At 41.0% G+C, this 19662-nt stretch overlaps 1 protein-coding gene across 1 annotated transcript in view; it reads right to left on the bottom strand.

The window, feature by feature from the left end:
- Positions 1-19662, bottom strand: part of LOC128640804 (protein PRRC2C) — a 1245292-nt gene that overhangs the window by 83052 nt on the left and 1142578 nt on the right. Inside the window, exon 21 of the mRNA XM_053693223.1 lies at positions 6105-6237. Within this exon, the coding sequence (XP_053549198.1) occupies positions 6105-6237 (133 nt within the window). The remainder of the gene's footprint in view (positions 1-6104; positions 6238-19662) is intronic.

Below are 19662 nucleotides of genomic sequence, written 5' to 3'. Positions count from 1 at the left end.
TGACATTGTCTGTCTGAAAACAAATGAACGATTCTCTCTTCAGAAGAGGCCAAGACTGAAGAGCTCTGAAAATTGCTCGGAGTTCCAAAATATTGATCGGTAATCTCACCTCCTGAGATTCCCAAACTCCTTGTGCCGTCAGAGATCCCCACACAGCTCCCCAACCTGTGAGACTTGCATCTGTTGAAATTACAGTCCAGGTCGGAAGCACAAAAGAAGCCCCCTGAATTAAACGATGGTGATCTGTCCACCACGTTAGAGAGTGTCGTACAATCGGTTTTAAAGATATTAATTGAGATATCTTTGTGTAATCCCTGCACCATTGATTCAGCATACAGAGCTGAAGAGGTCGCATGTGAAAACGAGCAAAGGGGATCGCGTCCGATGCAGCAGTCATAAGACCTAGAATTTCCATGCATAAGGCTACCGAAGGGAATGATTGTGACTGAAGGTTTCGATAAGCTGAAATCAATTTTAGACGTCTCTTGTCTGTTAAAGACAGAGTCATGGACACTGAATCTATCTGGAAACCCAGAAAAGTTACCCTTGTCTGAGGGATCAATGAACTTTTTGGTAAATTGATCCTCCAACCATGATCTTGAAGAAACAACACAAGTCGATTCGTATGAGATTCTGCTAAATGTAAAGACTGAGCAAGTACCAAGATATCGTCCAAATAAGGAAATACCACAATAACCTGTTCTCTGATTACAGACAGAAGGGCACCGAGAACCTTTGTAAAAATTCTTGGAGCTGTAGCTAGGCCAAACGGCAGAGCCACAAACTGGTAATGCTTGTCCAGAAAAGAGAATCTCAGGAACTGATAATGATCTGGATGAATCGGAATATGTAGATAAGCATCCTGTAAATCTATTGTGGACATATAATGCCCTTGCTGAACAAAAGGCAAGATAGTCCTTACAGTTACCATTTTGAACGTTGGTATCCTTACATAACGATTCAATATTTTTAGATCCAGAACTGGTCTGAAGGAATTCTCCTTCTTTGGTACAATGAAGAGATTTGAATAAAACCCCATCCCCTGTTCCAGAACTGGAACTGGCATAATTACTCCAGCCTACTCTAGATCTGAAACACAATTCAGAAATGCTTGAGCTTTCACTGGATTTACTGGGACACGGGAAAGAAAAAATCTCTTTGCAGGAGGTCTCATCTTGAAACCAATTCTGTACCCTTCTGAAACAATGTTCTGAATCCAAAAATTGTGAACAGAATTGATCCAAATTTCTTTGAAAAAACGTAACCTGCCCCCTACCAGCTGAGCTGGAATGAGGGCCACACCTTCATGTGGACTTAGAAGCAGGCTTTGCCTTTCTAGAAGGCTTGGATTTATTCCAGACTGGAGATGGTTTCCAAACTGAAACTGCTCCTGAGGATGAAGGATCAGGCTTTTGTTCTTTGTTGAAACGAAAGGAACGAAAACGATTATTAGCCCTGTTTTTACCCTTAGATTTTTTATCCTGTGGTAAAAAAAGTTCCTTTCCCACCAGTAACAGTTGAGATAATGGAATCCAACTGAGAACCAAATAATTTGTTACCCTGGAAAGAAATGGAAAGTAGAGTTGATTTAGAAGACATATCAGCATTCCAAGTTTTAAGCCATAAAGCTCTTCTAGCTAAAATAGCTAGAGACATAAACCTGACATCAACTCTGATAATATCAAAAATGGCATCACAGATAAAATTATTAGCATGCTGAAGAAGAATAATAATATTATGAGAATCATGATCTGTTACTTGTTGTGCTAAAGTCTCCAACCAAAAAGTTGAAGCTGCAGCAACATCAGCCAAAGATATAGCAGGTCTAAGAAGATTACCTGAACACAGATAAGCTTTTCTTAGAAAGGATTCAATTTTCCTATCTAAAGGATCTTTAAACGAAGTACCATCTGACGTAGGAATAGTAGTACGTTTAGCAAGGGTAGAAATAGCCCCATCAACTTTAGGGATTTTGTCCCAAAATTCTAATCTGTCAGACGGCACAGGATATAATTGCTTAAAACGTTTAGGAGGAGTAAATGAATTACCCAATTTATCCCATTCTCTGGAAATTACTTCAGAAATAGCATTAGGAACAGGAAAAACTTCTGGAATAACCACAGGAAATTTAAACACTTTATCTAAACGTTTAGAATTAGTATCAAGAGGACCAGAATCCTCTATTTCTAAAGCAATTAGTACTTCTTTAAGTAAAGAACGAATAAATTCCATTTTAAATAAATATGAAGATTTATCAGCATCAATCTCTGAGACAGAATCCTCTGAACCAGAAGAGTCATCAGAATCAGAATGATGATGTTCATTTAAAAATTCATCTGTAGAGAGAGAAGTTTTAAAAGATTTTTTATGTTTACTAGAAGGAGAAATAACAGACATAGCCTTCTTGATGGATTCAGAAACAAAATCTCTTATGTTATCAGGAACATTCTGCACCTTAGATGTTGAGGGAACTGCAACAGGCAATGGTACATTACTAAAGGAAATATTATCTGCTTTAACAAGTTTGTCATGACAATTAATACAAACAACAGCCGGAGGAATAGCTACCAAAAGTTTACAGCAGATACACTTAGCTTTGGTAGTTCCAGCACTAGACAGCGATTGTCCTGAAGTATCTTCTGACTCAGATGCAACGTGAGACATCTTGCAATATGTAAGAGAAAAAACAACATATAAAGCAAAATTGATCAAATTCCTTAAATGACAGTTTCAGGAATGGGAAAAAATGCCAATAAACAAGCTTCTAGTAACCAGAAGCAAAGAAAAAATGAGACTGAAATAATGTGGAGACAAAAGCGACGCCCATATTTTTTGGCGCCAAATAATACGCCCACATTGTTTGGCGCCTAAATGCTTTTTGGCGCCAAAAATGACGCCACATCCGGAACGCCGACATTTTTGGCGCAAAAGAACGTCAAAAAATGACGCAACTTCCGGCGACACGTATGACGCCGGAAACAGAAAAGATTTTTTGCGCCAAAAAAGTCAGCGCCAAGAATGACGCAATAAAATGAAGCATTTTCAGCCCCCGCGAGCCTAACAGCCCACAGGGAAAAAAAGTCAAATTTTAAAGGTAAGAAAAAATGATTGATTCAAACGCATTATCCCAAATATGAAACTGACTGTCTGAAAATAAGGAATGTTGAACATTCTGAGTCAAGGCAAATAAATGTTTGAATACATATATTTAGAACTTTATAAATAAAGTGCCCAACCATAGCTTAGAGTGTCACAGAAAATAAGATTTACTTACCCCAGGACACTCATCTACATGTTTGTAGAAAGCCAAACCAGTACTGAAACGAAAATCAGCAGAGGTAATGGTATATAAATAAGAGTATATCGTCGATCTGAAAAGGGAGGTAAGAGATGAATCTCTACGACCGATAACAGAGAACCTATGAAATAGACCCCGTAGAAGGAGATCACTGCATTCAAATAGGCAATACTCTCCTCACATCCCTCTGACATTCACTGCACGCTGAGAGGAAAACCGGGCTCCAACTTGCTGTGGAGCGCATATCAACGTAGAATCTAGCACAAACTTACTTCACCACCTCCATAGGAGGCAAAGTTTGTAAAACTGAATTGTGGGTGTGGTGAGGGGTGTATTTATAGGCATTTTGAGGTTTGGGAAACTTTGCCCCTCCTGGTAGGAATGTATATCCCATACGTCACTAGCTCATGGACTCTTGCTAATTACATGAAAGAAAAGTCAACAACAGTGGGGGAGGAGACTCTGTAGTGGAGAAACAAGCAATATTATCAAGTATAGAGCATTATATATGGACCAGGTGATGAGGGCTATAAAAAATATATATAAATATATATACACAAGCGGGCCTTACTGCTTATTATGATCACTGAAGCTAAAAGACTGATCCCAAGAAAGTGGAAGTCTGGGACTGCTTGGTTGAGAAGCTGCTCCTGATGAAGAGATTCCACTACTTTAAAATTGATCAGATAGGTACCCAAGAAATGCTAGTCACCTGGAGAAGTGCCCCTGTGTAAAGTGAGACAATTACTGCACCATCCACTCCCCAATAAAAAAAAAAAAAAAATTCTAGACCATGATTTACTTATTGTTAGTTTTATAGAAAAAAAAGTTAAAAATAAATCAAGCAATAAGAATATCGATGGACTCAGATTCTAGCAGATCAAGAATTAACGCACTTTCAGAAATCTTGTCATGTAGAAACTTTATGACTATATAGCGTCGTTTAACTATGTGATTTGTGACTTTGTAAAGCTGTAAGAAAGGATGACTTTACCCACTTGCAGGAAAGTATGTTGATAACTGTAATTAGTCCTTTCTTTATGTGTACACCTGTGTGTTTTTGAGTTAATAAAAGCTTGATTGAAATAATAAAAAAAAAATATCTAACATATAAACTAGGCTTAGGGGCAGCTCCGGAGGTGACAATAACTATAAGCGCTATTAAAATGCCAGCAACTTGATATATAAATCCCTAGAGTGCTCTCTTGTGGTACAATTATATGCAATGACTATCAGCTGCACATATATCTAGGTAATTATGTTACATACTCAGTCTTGAAATGCAAATGTCTGCAGGAACAGTAGTACTAGTAAATCAGAGGGTATCCAAGAAAGAAAAGTCCCATATCCTATCATGTACAATTATCTATCCAGAAAGGCTAGTAATCAACCACATGTGTGACTATATATGGAACAGTATGAGTAACTAACAATAGAAAATAATGGTGAATGTTTCTCCTAAACCTCGGATAGTGTATAGATAGTCCCATAGAATCCTCAATTCTCTGATGATGAGATCGTCATTAAGAAGAGTCAGAGATAGCAACCGGTAGTAATCTGCTGAGAATTATAAAAGTGGATACTGGGAGAATAGTCCTTGAGGCAACAATAAGATTACCTAGCCTTAATTATTTAGACTGATGAGTCACCCTATTTTACCGTTGTTCTCAGTCAATTGCCTGGTTAGTGGACTGTTCAAGACGGCCAAAATCTTTGCAGAAAATCCCGTCACTAACAAACTGGAACAACTGAAAGACCCGACCGTATTCATATTTGTAGGTGGTTTAAGGTGTTGCTTGGGTCTGTGAACACGACTAGCAACAGTTGTGCAGTCCTAGTACATGTAGCTTGGATCTGATTATGATCAGGATATTGCATCGGTTCCTGCCTTATAGCGTCTCCCTCATCAGCCTGGTAGAATTTAGGTGCTGCACCTCTCCCAGTGACCTGTATCGCAGTTTCAAGCTCGGAATCTCCGGCAATTTCAGCCGGCACCGCAATATCAGAATTGTTGCATTAGCACGGCCAGCTGTTTTATAGTGCTCAGTCTCACCCTGCAATGGTAACTTATGTGCACTCGGTAAGAGCAATCCGCTCATGTATGCTAAAGTAGGAGGGATCATAACTCCATCGAGACTCACATTCTGACGTCTTGACTCTGAAGCATTCTTATGCTTAGTCTGTAACTCGGAGCGATGTTGGATATCATGTGTCTCATCCACGGCCTTACGATCTCTCGGACGTGTTTTCTCTGCCGTGTTCCGTATAGTGTCCGATATTTGTGGGAAGCTTGTTTCGGCACAGATACTCCCCCACTCTCTTGCCAGGTGTTCAAATAGGCATATAAACTGATCCTCAAGTAATCTAGTGAAAACATCTAATAGCATGGTTTTTTCAGGGTCCATTCTGATATATTATATTGATGCCTCTCAAGCCAACACAGCAATCTTCCACTAACTTGATAAGTGTGAAAGGTAGCAGTCGTCAGTGACTGTTGTACCCAGCCTGGTCCCAGATAGGGACTGCGGTCATGAAAACACCGGAGTTAGGGCTATATCTACACCGTAAGAGGTGTTTAGAATCTCACGTTTTATTTATTTGCAGTCCGATGTACTGGCAATAATTGGCGGATTAGCAAGAGCTCCAGATATTGCGACCGCTCATGGCCACTGCCTGGACACACCCCTAAGAATTGTTTCTTATCTCAATTTTTATTAATTACACATTGTTAATAGCCAATTCTAGTAAATATACTATAAAGTATTTAATTGTTATTATAATTCCATAAATCTATAAAAAATATTACCTGAGGAGGAAATTGCGTAGGAAAGGGAGCCTGACCCAGCCTTATACTAGATGCAGTTGAAGAATACTGGTGCTTCTGGTAAGCCAGACTGTTTATTTTGCTGATCTGACTGTTGGGACTTGTAGATCTGGTGCTGTGGGAAGAATAGAAGAATTTTGTTGACAACATTGCAAATATATTTCACATTTGCTCAAAACCATTATGTGAAGAGGTAATGTTCCAGAAAACAAATTTCACTGCAAAAATGCACCGTACTAAAGGGATATGAAACCCATTTTTAAACAACTTTCTAATTTACTTCTATTATAAATTTTTCTTCGTTCTCTTGTTTTTTGTTTTTCTTTTAGGAAAGCAGTGACGTTTGCTTAGGAACCGGCCCATTTCTAGAGCACTATATGGCAGCAGTTTGCAAGAATGTTTTCCATTTGCAAGAGCACTAGATGTCAGCACTATTTCCACCTACCTAGGTATCGCTTCAACACAGAATATCAAGAAAACAAAGCAAATTTGATAATAGAAGTAAATTGGAAACATTTTAAAAATGGTATATGCTCTGTCTGAATCACAAACACATGGTGGCGAGAGTCCACGAGATAGTTATTGATGCAGATATACATTCCTACCAGGAGGGGGCAAAGTTTCCCAAATCTCAAATGCCTATAATACACCTCCCAACTCACTCATACCTCAGTTTAACGTATAGCCAAGTTAGTGAGGTGTATAAGGAGTAAAAGCATAAAAAAGAGGAACAGCATAAATAATAAGCTTTATTTAAAAAAAACAAAAAACATAACCCCAAACTCTCCACCATGAAAGAAATTAATCAGGTAAGTTCTTACATAAATTATGTTTTCTTTCATATAGGTGGCGAGAGTCCACGAGCTAGTTACTGATGGGATATAATACCCAAGATGTGGAAGTACACAAGTAACTATAGAGGGAGGGATACAATCAAAACAGCTATTGCCGCTGAGAAATTAAATCTAAAAAAATTATTAAGTTTTCTTAAAAATTAAAAAAAATTAAATCATAGGCACTATAATCAAACTAAGACAGCTGCCTGCAGAACCTTTCTACCAAAAGCTGCTTCTGAAGAAGCAAACACATCAAAATGGTAAAATTTTGTAAATATATGCAGACGACCAAGTGGCTGCTTTGCAGATTTGATCAACTGAAGCTTCATTTTTGAAAGCCCAAGATGTGGCAACTGATCTTGTAGAGGCTGTTATTCTCTGAGGCGGAGACTGCCCCGTCTTCAAATAAGCTTTGTGAATCAGAAGTTTCAACAAAGATACCAAAGAAATGGCAGAGACTTTCTGACCTTTTCTTTTTCTGGAACCAGAAAAAAATAACAGACTAGAAGTCTTTCTGAAATCTTTAGTAGCCTCAACATAATATTTCAAAGCTCTTATCACATCAAAAGAATGTAAAGACCTTTCAAGAGTATTCTTAGGATTAGGACACAAGGAAGGGATAATAATTTCTCTATTAATGTTGTTAGAATTCACAACTTTAGGCAAACATTTAAACGAAGTCTGCAAAACAGCTTTATCTTGATGGAAAAGCAGATAAGGAGACTCGCAAGAGAGAGCAGACAATTCAGAAACTCTTAAATCAGAAGAGATAGCCAAGAGAAAACATAAATTATGCTTACCTGATAATTTCATTTTCTTCTGATGGAAAGAGTCCACAGCTGCATTCATTACTTTTGGGAAATAGGAACCTGGCCACCAGGAGGAGGCAAAGACACCCCAGCCAAAGGCTTAAATACTCCTCCCACTCCCCTCATCCCCCAGTCATTCTGCCGAGGAACAAAGAACAGTAGACAAAATATCAGTGTGAAAAGGTGCCAGAAGAATATAAGGACCCCCACATAAATTTTGGGTGGGGAGCTGTGGACTCTTTCCATCAGAAGAAAAGGAAATGATCAGGTAAGCATAATTTATGATTTTCTTCTTAAATGGAAAAGTCCACAGCTACATTCCTTGGTTTTAAGAAAACAATACCCAAGCTAAAGAGGACTCTGACGGAGACGCCAAGACGGGAGGGCACCATGCCTGAACCCTTACCAATAAAAAGTCCTGCTTCGTCCGAAGCCGAGAAAATCCATTTTATGTTTTAAAGGAAAAGCCCCAATGACATTGACTCACAGCTAGTCCAGAGCCAAAACAGAGACCGCAAAACTGACTCGACTGAGCTGACAGGCCATCAAGAGACACCGTCGCCCAAAAGACGGTCCCCCACCACTAATTACTCAAAAATGAAGGGAAAACCAGCCAAAATCCTCAAGGGGACAAGGCAAAGGAGGACCGAGAAAACCGCAAGGTACCGGAACACAAGAAAAAACACCTCCAGAGTGGGCCCCGCTCACAGAGACCCAAATAGACCCAAACAAGGAAGAAGGCTTCGCCGACACCAAGCGAAACCCGGAATAATACCGAGCACAGTGACAAAAAAGACATCTCCTCAACATCCTGCAAGCATGGAATGCAAACTAAGAGGCAAAATCCTTCCAGCGCCGGTTCATAGAATACTAAAGGATCCAGCCAAGAAAGCCCCAGGCAAACCCCAAGATTGAGAACACAGAGTCCATAACAGGACGGCCCAGAGGAAACTTGCTAGGATAAGAAGCAGTCATCAAGAAGATAGAGCGCATAAACCAGCCACTCGACAGAGGTACACTCCAGGCAATCTAAGTTGCCGGACCTACTCACAGGTCCCTAAAAAAGGGGAACACAAAACCTCCATCGAGGCCCCCCGAGAAGGAGAGTATACCCTTAGAACCTGAAGGAAGAGTAAACCCTCTCCTGTCAAAGGAGCAAGAAGGAAAATCCATCTCCCAGGAAACTGAAGAGACTGCGACCCATAGACCGCTCTATTATCCTGATCTGTAGACCCAACTCCAGCTGGGCCAACCCAGCCACAGGGATCTAATACAGGGAACAAAAAATCCCAAACTAGTACAGGAACGAGTGTTAAAAGTCTGACTTGAAGCAAACAAGACCCCAGGTGGAATCAATTCCATCCTCCACTTCCCAACCAGGAGAAGCCCTAAGAAAGGACTTCATCTCCATAGGAAGGAGATTATCCCCTAAAGAAAAAGGGGAAGAAGCTGGAAGGGGAACAAGTGTCCTCAAGGCCCAAAGCCGCCGACCAATTGGGAAGAAAATCCCCAACACAAATGTCCTAGAAGGACCCCCCTACAGGTAGCTTAGCCAAACAGAGGCACAACCGGCCCATTCCCTGCAAAGCAGATAATCCACAGTTACACTGGAAAACTGACCAGGGTAATGCACCCTTAAAGCGCACCAGAAATTGGAGTCCAACGCCAGCAGCTGGGTATCAACCCACAACCCATGAGGCGCAAGCCACACAGCTAACCCCTAGATGTCATGGGTAACTCCGTAGTAAAGAGTAAGAATACTCCTAAAACCAGGACAACCCTGACCTGGTCAGGTAGACGGAGCAAGGACATAGCCCAAGTTCCCACTACCGTGAAACATCCCAACCAACTCTGAGATCCAAGAATGCAAAACAACCCAAGAGGAAGTGTTGGCAACTGGACATTCGGACAAGGTCCACATACCAGAACCTGTGAGGCCATGCTGGTGCTATGAGAAATACATAAGATTGTTTCATTATGATCTTTGAGATCACTCTTGGAAGAACCAGAGGTGGAAAAATTTAAGCAGGTTGGTAAAACCATGGAACTGCTAGAGTACCCTTCAATTCCGCCTGAGGATTCCTGGACAGGTATCTGGGAAGTTTCTTGTTTAGATGAGAGGCCATCAGATCTATGTCTGGAAGACCCCACATCTGCACAATCTGATAGAACACATCTGGATAGAGAGACCATTCCCCCGGATGTATAGTCTGACGGCTGAGATAATCTGCTTCCCAATAGTCTACACCTGGTATATGAATCGCAGTGATTCGACAAGAGTTGGATTCCACCCATAAAAGTATTAGAGATACTTCTTTCATTGCTAGGGGACTGCGAGTCCCCTCTTGATGATAGACATATGCCACTGTTGTGACATTGTCTGTTTGAAACCGAATATACAATTCTCTCTTTAATAGAGGCCAAGCCTGAATGGCTCTGAAAATAGCACGTTCTAAGATATTAATTGGTAACCTTGCCTCTTGAGGATTCCAAACTCCTTGTGCTGTCAAAGACCCCCAAGCAGCTCCCCAAGCTGTGAGACTTGCATCTGTTGTGATCACACTCAAGGTAGGGCAAACAAAGGAGGCCCCTTGAACAATAAGATGATGGTTTAACCACCAAGAGTTGAGTGTTGGGATTTAAGTATATCAGTGATATCTGAGAATAATCCCTGCACCATTGGTGCAACATGCAAAGCTGTAGAGGTCTCAGATGAAAAACTCCCTTCCCCCCAGTGATAGTGGAAATAATAGAATCTAATTGAGAACCAAAAAACATAATTTATGTAAGAACTTACCTGATAAATTCATTTCTTTCATATTGGCAAGAGTCCATGAGCTAGTGACGTATGGGATATACAATCTTACCAGGAGGGTCAAAGTTTCCCAAACCTGAAAATGCCTATAAATACACCCCTCACCACACCCAATATTCAGTTTAATGAATAGCCAAGAAGTGGGGTGATAAAGAAAGGAGTAAAACTCATCAACAAAGAAATTTGGAAATAATTGGGCTTTATACAAAAAATCATAACCACCACAAAAAGGGTGGGCCTCATGGACTCTTGCCAATATGAAAGAAATTAATTTATCAGGTAAGTTCTTACATAAATGATGTTTTCTTTCATGTAATTGGCAAGAGTCCATGAGCTAGTGACGTATGGGATAGCAATACCCAAGATGTGGAACTCCACGCAAGAGTCACTAGAGAGGGAGGGATAAAAATAAAAACAGCCATTTCTCACTGAAAAAATAATCCACAACCCAAAATATAAGTTAATTCTCATTAAATGAAAAGAACAAACTTAAAACATAAGCAGAAGAATCAAACTGAAACAGCTGCCTGAAGAACTTTTCTACCGAAAACTGCTTCCGAAGAAGCGAATACATCAAAAATGGTAGATTTTAGTAAATGTATGCAAAGAAGACCAAGTTGCTGCTTTGCAAATCTGATCAACTGAAGCTTCATTCTTAAAAAGCCCACAAAGTGGAGACCTATCTAGTAGAATGAGCTGTAATTCTCTGAGACGGGGCTTGACCCGACCCCAAATAAGCTGAATGAAACGAAAGCTTAACCACGAAGCCAAGGAAACATCAGAAGCCCTCTGAACTTTCCTAGAACCAGAAAAAATAACAAATAGACTAGAAGTCTTCCTGAAATCTTTAGTAGCTTCAACATATTTCAAAGCTCTTACCACATCTAAAGAATGGAAGGATTTCTCCAAAGAATTCTTAGGATTAGGACACAAAGAAGGGACAACAAATTCTCTATTAATGTTGTTAGAAATAACAACCTTAGGAAAGAATTTAAATGAAGTTTGCAAAACCGCCTTATCCTGATGAAAAATAAAAAAGGAGATTCACAATAAAGAGTAGATAATTCAGAAACTCTTCTAGCAGAAGAGATGGCCAAAAGGAACAACACTTTCCAAGAAAGTAGTTTAATATCTAAAGAATGCATAGGCTCAAATGGCCTGTAAAGCCCACAAAACCAAATAAAGACTCCAAGGAGGAGAGATTGATTTAATGACAGGCTTGATATAAACCAAAGCCTGTTAAAAACAGTGAATATCAGAAAGCTTAGCAATCTTTCTGTGAAACAAGACAGAACAAGCAAAGATTTGTCCCTACAAGGAACTTGCAGACAAAACCTTATCCAAACCATCCTGAAGAAACTGAAAAAATTCTAGGAATTCTGAAAGAATGCCAAGCAAATTTATGAAAAGAACACCATGAAAATAAGTCTTCCAAACTCGATAATAAATCTTTCTAGAAACAGATTTACGAGCCTGTAACATAGTATTAATCAGTATAATCATAGAGAAACCTCTATGACTTAGCACTAGGCTTTCAATTCCCATACCTTCAAATTTAATGATTTGAAATCCTGATGGAAAAAAACGGACTTTAAAACAGAAGATCCAACCTAAATGGAAGAGGCCAAGGTTGGCAACTGGACATCCGCACAAGATCCGCATACCAAAACCTGTGAGGCCATGCTGGAGCTACCAGCAATACAAATGACTGTTCCATGATGATTTTGGATATCACTCTTGGAAGAAGAACTAGAGGCGGGAAAATATAAGCAGGTTGGTAGCACCAAGGAAGTGTCAATGCAACCACTGCTTCCGCCTGAAGATCCCTGGACCTGGACAGGTACCTAGGAAGTTTCTTGTTTAGATAAGAAGCCATCAGATCTATTTCTGGAAAACCCACATCTGAACAATCTGAGAAAACACATCTGGATGGAGAGACCTCTCCCCCGGCTGAGATAATCTGCTTCTCAATTGTCTACACCTGGGATATGTACCACAGAAATTAGAGAAGAGCTGGATTCCGCCCAAGAAAGTATTTGAGATACTTTTATCATAGCTAGGGGACTGTGAGTCCCACCCTGATAATTGACATATGCCACAGCTGTGATATTGTCTGTCTGAAAACAAATGAACGGTTCTCTCTTCAACAGAGGCAAAGCCTGAAGAGCCCTGAAAATTGCACAGAGTTCCAAAATATTGATTGGCAATCTCGCCTCTTGATATTTCCAAACCCCTTGTGCTGTCAGAGATCCCCAAACAGCTCCCCAACCTGAAAAGACTCGCATCTGTTGTGATCACAGTCCAGGTTGGACGAACCAAAGAGGCCCCTAGAACTATACGATGGTGATCTAACCACCAAGTCAGAGATAGTCAAACACTGGGATTTAACAATATTGTGATAACCTTGTATAATCCCTGCACCACTGATTCAGCATACAAAGCTGGACAGGTCTCATATAAAGACGAGCAAAGAGAATCACGTCTGATGCTGCAGTCATGAGACCTAAAACTTCCATGCACATAGCTACTGATTTTTTTTTTTACAAAAATTAAAATGTTCAATCTCTGTCTCTGATGTAAGATCCTCAAAGGAACCCCCATCAGAAGAAGATACATCAGTATGCTGTCGGCAAGTACAAAATTCACTAGATTTAAGAACATAATGCAAAACTCCTTAACATTTATTTGAAGGCGGAATAGCAGACATAGCCTTCTCTATGGCTGTAGCAATAACATCTTTCATTGCTGCAGAAATGCCCTCTGCATTAGACTGGGAATTATTAAACAGTGATAGCATTTATACTCATAGAAATATTGTCATAATGTAAAATATTAAAACAGTAGCCACATAATTGAGCTGAAGAAATCAGCTCAGTCATTAACAATAAACACACTTATCTTTTTATAGAAATATGTTCATGCAGCTCAGTTTCTATGGTAACTTCTGAGCCAGGTTCAGTTTGAGACATGAATGCAAAAAAACAAAAAAATATATATAAATAGTTTGCAAATTTATATCTATGCTCCTATATATAGCAGGCTTCAGAGAGTGGGAAACAGTGCTAATATATAAAAAAGGAAACATTGAAATAAGCAGTGACATAAGTGCTGCATATAGCCTTCTAACAAAAAAATCAAAACACAGGGCGATTCGGAGGTGGAGTTTTATCCCCAAACATATTTTAAGACATGCCAAGACATACTAAGATATGTTTCAAACTCAAACAAACCTGTTGTGCAGATATAATATATAAGGAACACTAAACAACTGACTCAAGGCATATATATAAACAATATATAACAACTTTACTTAAAAAGTGCCTAATACATAGCTGAGAGTGTGTCTGTTAAAAAAGATACATGTTCATATTTACCTTTAAGACACCCATCCACATATAGCAGACAGCCAAACCAGTACTGAATATATCAGCAGAGGTAATGGTACAAGAGTATATTGTCGATCTATAAAGGGAGGCCGCAGATGAATCCCTGCGACCGATTTACAAAGAGCCTTATGAAAAGCTTCCCCATAGGCGAAAACATGGTATCATCAGGCAATACTCCCTTCACATCCCTCAGACAAACACTGCACTTAGAGAGAAACTGGGCTTCAACCTGCTTAGAAGTGCCATTCACTGAAGAAATCAAGTACATCATGCTTCACCTACCTCCTAAGGAGGCAAAGTTTTTAAAACTGAGGTATGAGTGAGGTGGGAGGTGTATTTATAGGCATTTGAGGTTTGTGAAACTTTGCCCCCTCCTGGTAGGAATGTATATCCCCATCAGTAACTAGCTTGTGGACCCTCACCACCTATATGAAAGAAATAAATATTTTGGTTTCAGATCCCTTTAAAAATTTCTACCAGATTAGCAAAGAATACAGTTTTAGATTCAGACATAAATGCATAACAAGTGGGAGTCACACATCCTAACATAGAAAAGGAATTAAATATATCAGCACTTAAGCACCACTCTGCAAAAGATTTACAAACAATTTACCTGATAAATTATTTTCTTTCTTGGCAGTGAGAGTCCACAAAAGTCATTCATAACCTATGGGAAATACTTCACCTGGTTACCAGTAGGAGGCAGACACCCCAAGCAGAGCATTGAATAACCCTTACACTTCCCCTACTCTTCTCAGTAGTTCAAGCCGAGGATAAGGAAAAGTAGAGAGACGCAAGGGGTAAAGAAGTGCCAAGACTGCTGCCACTATACTAATACAGGGCGGGTTCGTGGACTCTCACTGCCAAGAAAGAAAATAATTTATCAGGTAAACAAATTATATTTTCTTTCTAATGGCAGCAAGAGTCCACAAAAGTCAATCATAACCTATGGGAAACCGAAAACTAAGCTGTAAAGTACACAAAAAATTTAGGGAAGGAAAGGCAGTCAAACATTGGGCACCAGCGCTAGAAGAACCTTTGTCCTAAAAGATGCCTACCATCAAATTGGTAACATTTTGTGTTAAGTATGTAATGAAGAACAATTAGCAGCCTTGCATATCTGTTCAACTGAAGCCTCATTCTTGAAGGCCCACAAAGAAGACACTGCACGAATAAAGTGTGCTGCATCTGTGATGGTGGCTGCTGACCAACTTCAGAAGAATAGGGTAACAGCTGTGACTTTCTGACCCTTGCACTTACCAAAATACAGGACAAACAGGGAAGATGATGACCAAGATGTCGTTCAAGTATGGCGTCACAGCAATACCATGTAGATGAGCATTCTTTAGAGAGGAGGAATAAACCTAATGTCTCCAATATGAAGGAAGGTACCATTTAGAATTTGTTGAGGCACTTCAGGTCTAAAACGACAAAAGGTTTCCTCCTTTTTGGGAACAATAAATAGGTTTTCTCATAGAAAGAGAAGTGCTCTACCATGAACGAACAACAGCTCAGTAGTTTGTTTTATGGCAAGTTACCATGTCTGGTTTCCCCCATCAACCTTAGGGACAACTACCCAGGTACAAAAAATTATGCATACAAAGAGAGAAGCAATCTACCAGGAACGAATAATAGCTCAGTAGCTTGTTCTATGGCAAGTTACCACCTAGGAGCAGCCTCTTTTAGCCCAGTTGTGCTTTTCACAGAGCAAAACTTTCCTGAAGTATATCAGTCTGATCCCACCAAGTAAGGTCAGTCTAGTCCAGAAATAGCAGGCAATTCTCCTTTGAATAATGAACATGACAACCCCAGACGATCGTTTTGGCCTCGTCAGTGAGGTGCAGCCATATTTCTCTAAGCACACTGGGCAAGGAGTCAACGTCTGGTTTCCCCCATCACCCCTTAATAGGCAGGATCAGACTGATATACTACAGGAAAGTTCTACTCTGTGAAAAGCATTACTGGGCCAAAAAAGAAGCTACATCCAGGTGGTAAATCGACATAGAACAGGCTAACTGGTACTGAGCTGGTTGTTCGTTCCTGTGAGTGCGCTTCTCTCTGTATGTATTTAGTCTCCCTAAGGGAAAAAGGGGCAACCAGACGTGGACTCCTTGCTGAGTGTGCTTAGAGGAATATGGCTACACCCAGTGGCGTAGCGTGGGTTGTCAGCGCCCAGGGCAGGGCAAGTATAGTGCCCCCTAACCCATTAGCACTGACTGAGTCTCTTCCACCAGTACAGTAGAGATTGACTATAGTACCTCACTGTACCACCTCTGATTTGTACCTCACTGTACCACCTCACTATTGTACCCCCAGCCCCCCAATTCAGAATTCCTCAGTGCTCTGATTATGAAATAGTTGAAAATGTTATCACAAAAAGTATGTGAGAAAAAAATACACATATAAATAAAAAATTTCAGGCTGATAAGTTACATAACTTTGCTGCAAAGCAAGAGGACAGCTCCACCTACTGGCTATTTTAATTAGTGCACATGATTGAAAAAAAAGGTTGTTATTCTGAAACGGCGCAAATTGAACTAGCGTAAACCGAGGGCCACCTGTATAGTTTAGGAGTCTGCACAACTCACCTATATCAGGTCTGCTGCTATGACTCACACTGCACTAGAGCTCAGGAAGGGGGAGAAAAGTCTAGAGAGGAACGCAGTAACGGAACAGTGACGCTAGAAGTAGAAATGAAAAGTGCAGGCACAAACCAAACTTCCTCCCAGCGCTGCATGTGAGACACTCAGTGAGAGCGGTGGTGGAGACTGGAGAACGCAAACTACCCCTGTGGGCCCCCCCCCCCACGCTTTGCTACTGGCTACACCTCACTGACGAGAACCAATGAAGGCCGAAATGATTGTCTGTGGTTGCTGTGTTCCATGTTCAGAGAGGAATTGCTTGGTATTTCGGCACTGGACTGACCGTAATAGGCAGGATCAGACTGATATACTACAGGAAAGTTCTACTCTGTGAAAAGCATTACTAGGCAAAAAAACATAAATTATGCTTACCTGATAATTTAATTTCCTTCTGTATGAGTTGAGTCCACAGCATCATTCCTTACTGTTGGGAAATACTGAACGTGGCCACCAGGAGGAGGCAAAGACACCACAGTCAAAGGCTTAAATACTCCCCCCTACTTCCCTCATATCCCAGTCATTCTGCCAAAGGAACAAGGAACAGTAGGAGAAATATTAGGGTATATAATTTTGGTCCGCCCATCTGAGTATACGGGCGGGGGCCGTGGACTCTCCTCATACAGAAGGAAATTAAATGATCAGGTAAGCATCATTTATTTTTTCCTTCTTAATATGAGGAGAGTCAACGGCATCATTCCTTACTGTTGGGAAAACTATACCCAAGCTCTAAAAGAAACTGAATGATAACGGGAGGGGTAAAAGAGAGGCAGACCCTAATCTGAGGGCACCACAGCCTGTAAAACCTTTCTCCCAAAAGCTGCTTCGGCCGAAGCAAAAACGTCAAACTTGTAGAATTTTGAAAAAGTATGTAAGGAGGACCAGGTAGCCTTACAAATCCGATCCATAGAGGCCTCGTTCTTAAAGGCCCAAAAGGAAGCCACCGCTCTAGTGGAATCCTATGAGGAGGTCTAAGTCTCGCTGACTCGTAAGCTAAGCGTATAACATTCCTCAACCAAAAACATAAGGAAAAAGCCTTCTGACCCTTACGTTTCCCTGAGTAGATAACAAACAAAGAAGAAGTTTGACTAAAATCCTTAGTAGCTTGAAGATAAAACTTCAAAGCTCGAACCACATCCAGATTATGAAGTAAACGTTCCTTCGAAGAAGGATTAGGACATAAGGAAGGAACCGCAAATGATGTTACGATCAGACACCACCTTAGGTAGAAAACCCAAGCTGGTACGTAGGACAGCCTTATTAGTGTGGAACACCAGATAAGGAGGCTCACATTGCAAGGCAGCTATTTCAGAAACTCTGCGTGCCTATGCAATAGCAAATAGAAAAAGAACCTTCCAGGACAACAATTTAATGTCAACCAAATGCATAGGCTCACACGGAGCCCGTTGCAAAAACGTAAGAATAAGATTCAAACTCCAAGGTGGAGCGTTAGTTCTAAACACAGGTCTGATCCTAATCAGAGCCTTAACAAAAGATTGCACGTCAGGGTGCTCTGCGAGCCTCTTGTGCAGCAAAACAGAAAAGGACGAAATCTGTCCACTCAGGGAACTGGCAGAAACGCCCTTCTCCAGACCCTCCTGGAAAAAGGAAAGTATCCTGGCAGCCTTAACCCTATGCCAGGCTAAACAACGCTCTTCACACTAGAATAAGTAAGCTCTTAACACCTTATGATAGATGTGACGAGTAACAGGCTTACGAGCCTGAATGAGTGTGTCAATAACTCTCTCAGAGAAATCTCTCTTGGCTAGGACTAAAGGTTCAATCTCCACGCAGTAAAGCCTCAGGGAATCTAGATTTTGATGAACAAAAGGACCCTGTTCCAGCAGATCCCTGCAACAGGGTAACTTCCACAGACAAGATGAGGACACCCCCACAAGGTCCATGAACCATATCGTTCCCGGCCACAAAGGAGCAATCAGTATCACGGATGCCTGCTCCTGCTTAATGTGGGCCACTACACGAGGAAGAAGTGGTAACGACGGGAAAATGTAAATTAGATTGAACCTCCAAGGCACTGGTAATGCATCTATTAGCTCCGCTTGAGGGTCCCTGGACCGCGACCTATATCTGGGTAGCTTGGAATTAAGCCGGGACGCCATGAGATATATCTCCGGTGTCCCCCATTGGTTGCAAATCTCCGCAAACACCTTGGGATGGAAAATCCAAGAAACTTCCCTTATTGCTAGGGAGCTCCTCGTTCCCCCCTGATGGTTGATGTAAGCCACTGAGGTTATGTTTTCTGATTGGAATCTGATAAACTGCGATGAACCCAGAAGAGGCCAAGCCTTCAGAGCATTGAAGATTGCTTGAAGTTCCAGAATGTTGATCGGGAGGAGAGATTCCTCTTGAGTCCACAGGCCCTGTGCCTTCCTGGCACCCAAAACAGTTCCCCATCCTGACAGACTTGTGTCCGTAGTCACAATCTCCCGGGATAGTCTCAAGAAGAATGTCCCTTGGGACAGGAGATCTGGACAGAGCCACCAGGAGAGCGATTCTCTCGACCAGTTGTCCAGAGAAATCTGTTGAGACATATCCGAATGATCGCCGTTCCACTGTCTCTGCATGCACAGCTGAAGTGGTCTGAGATAGAATCTGGCAAAAGGAATGATGTCCATGCTGGACACCATGAGACCAATCACCTCCATACACCGAGCCACAGAGGGCCTTAAGGAGGTCTGGAGGGCAAGACAAGCGGAAGATAGCTTGTAACGTCTCTGGTATGTAAGGAATATCCTTGGATATGGAGTCTATTATAGTACCCAGGAATTCCACCCTGGTAATGGGAATAAGAGAACTCTTTTCTATGTTTATCTTCCAACCATGAGATCGAAGAAGAAACAGAAGAGATTTTGAATGGTCTAATGTCAGGCGATAGGATGGTGCTTGAACCAGAATATCGTCCAAGTATGGCGCTACTGCTATACCTCTAGTTTTGGCCACTGCAAGCAGAGCCCCTAGAACCTTCATAAAAACTATTGGAGCAGTAGCTAGACCAAATGGAAGTGCAATAAACTGGAAGTGCTGGTCCAGGAAC

Source organism: Bombina bombina, chromosome 10, assembly GCF_027579735.1.
Source record: "Bombina bombina isolate aBomBom1 chromosome 10, aBomBom1.pri, whole genome shotgun sequence".
In the NCBI taxonomy this organism is placed as follows: Eukaryota; Metazoa; Chordata; class Amphibia; order Anura; family Bombinatoridae; genus Bombina; species Bombina bombina.
Note: the sequence above shows the minus strand (reverse complement) of the source record. Positions and strands in the feature narration are given on the sequence as shown.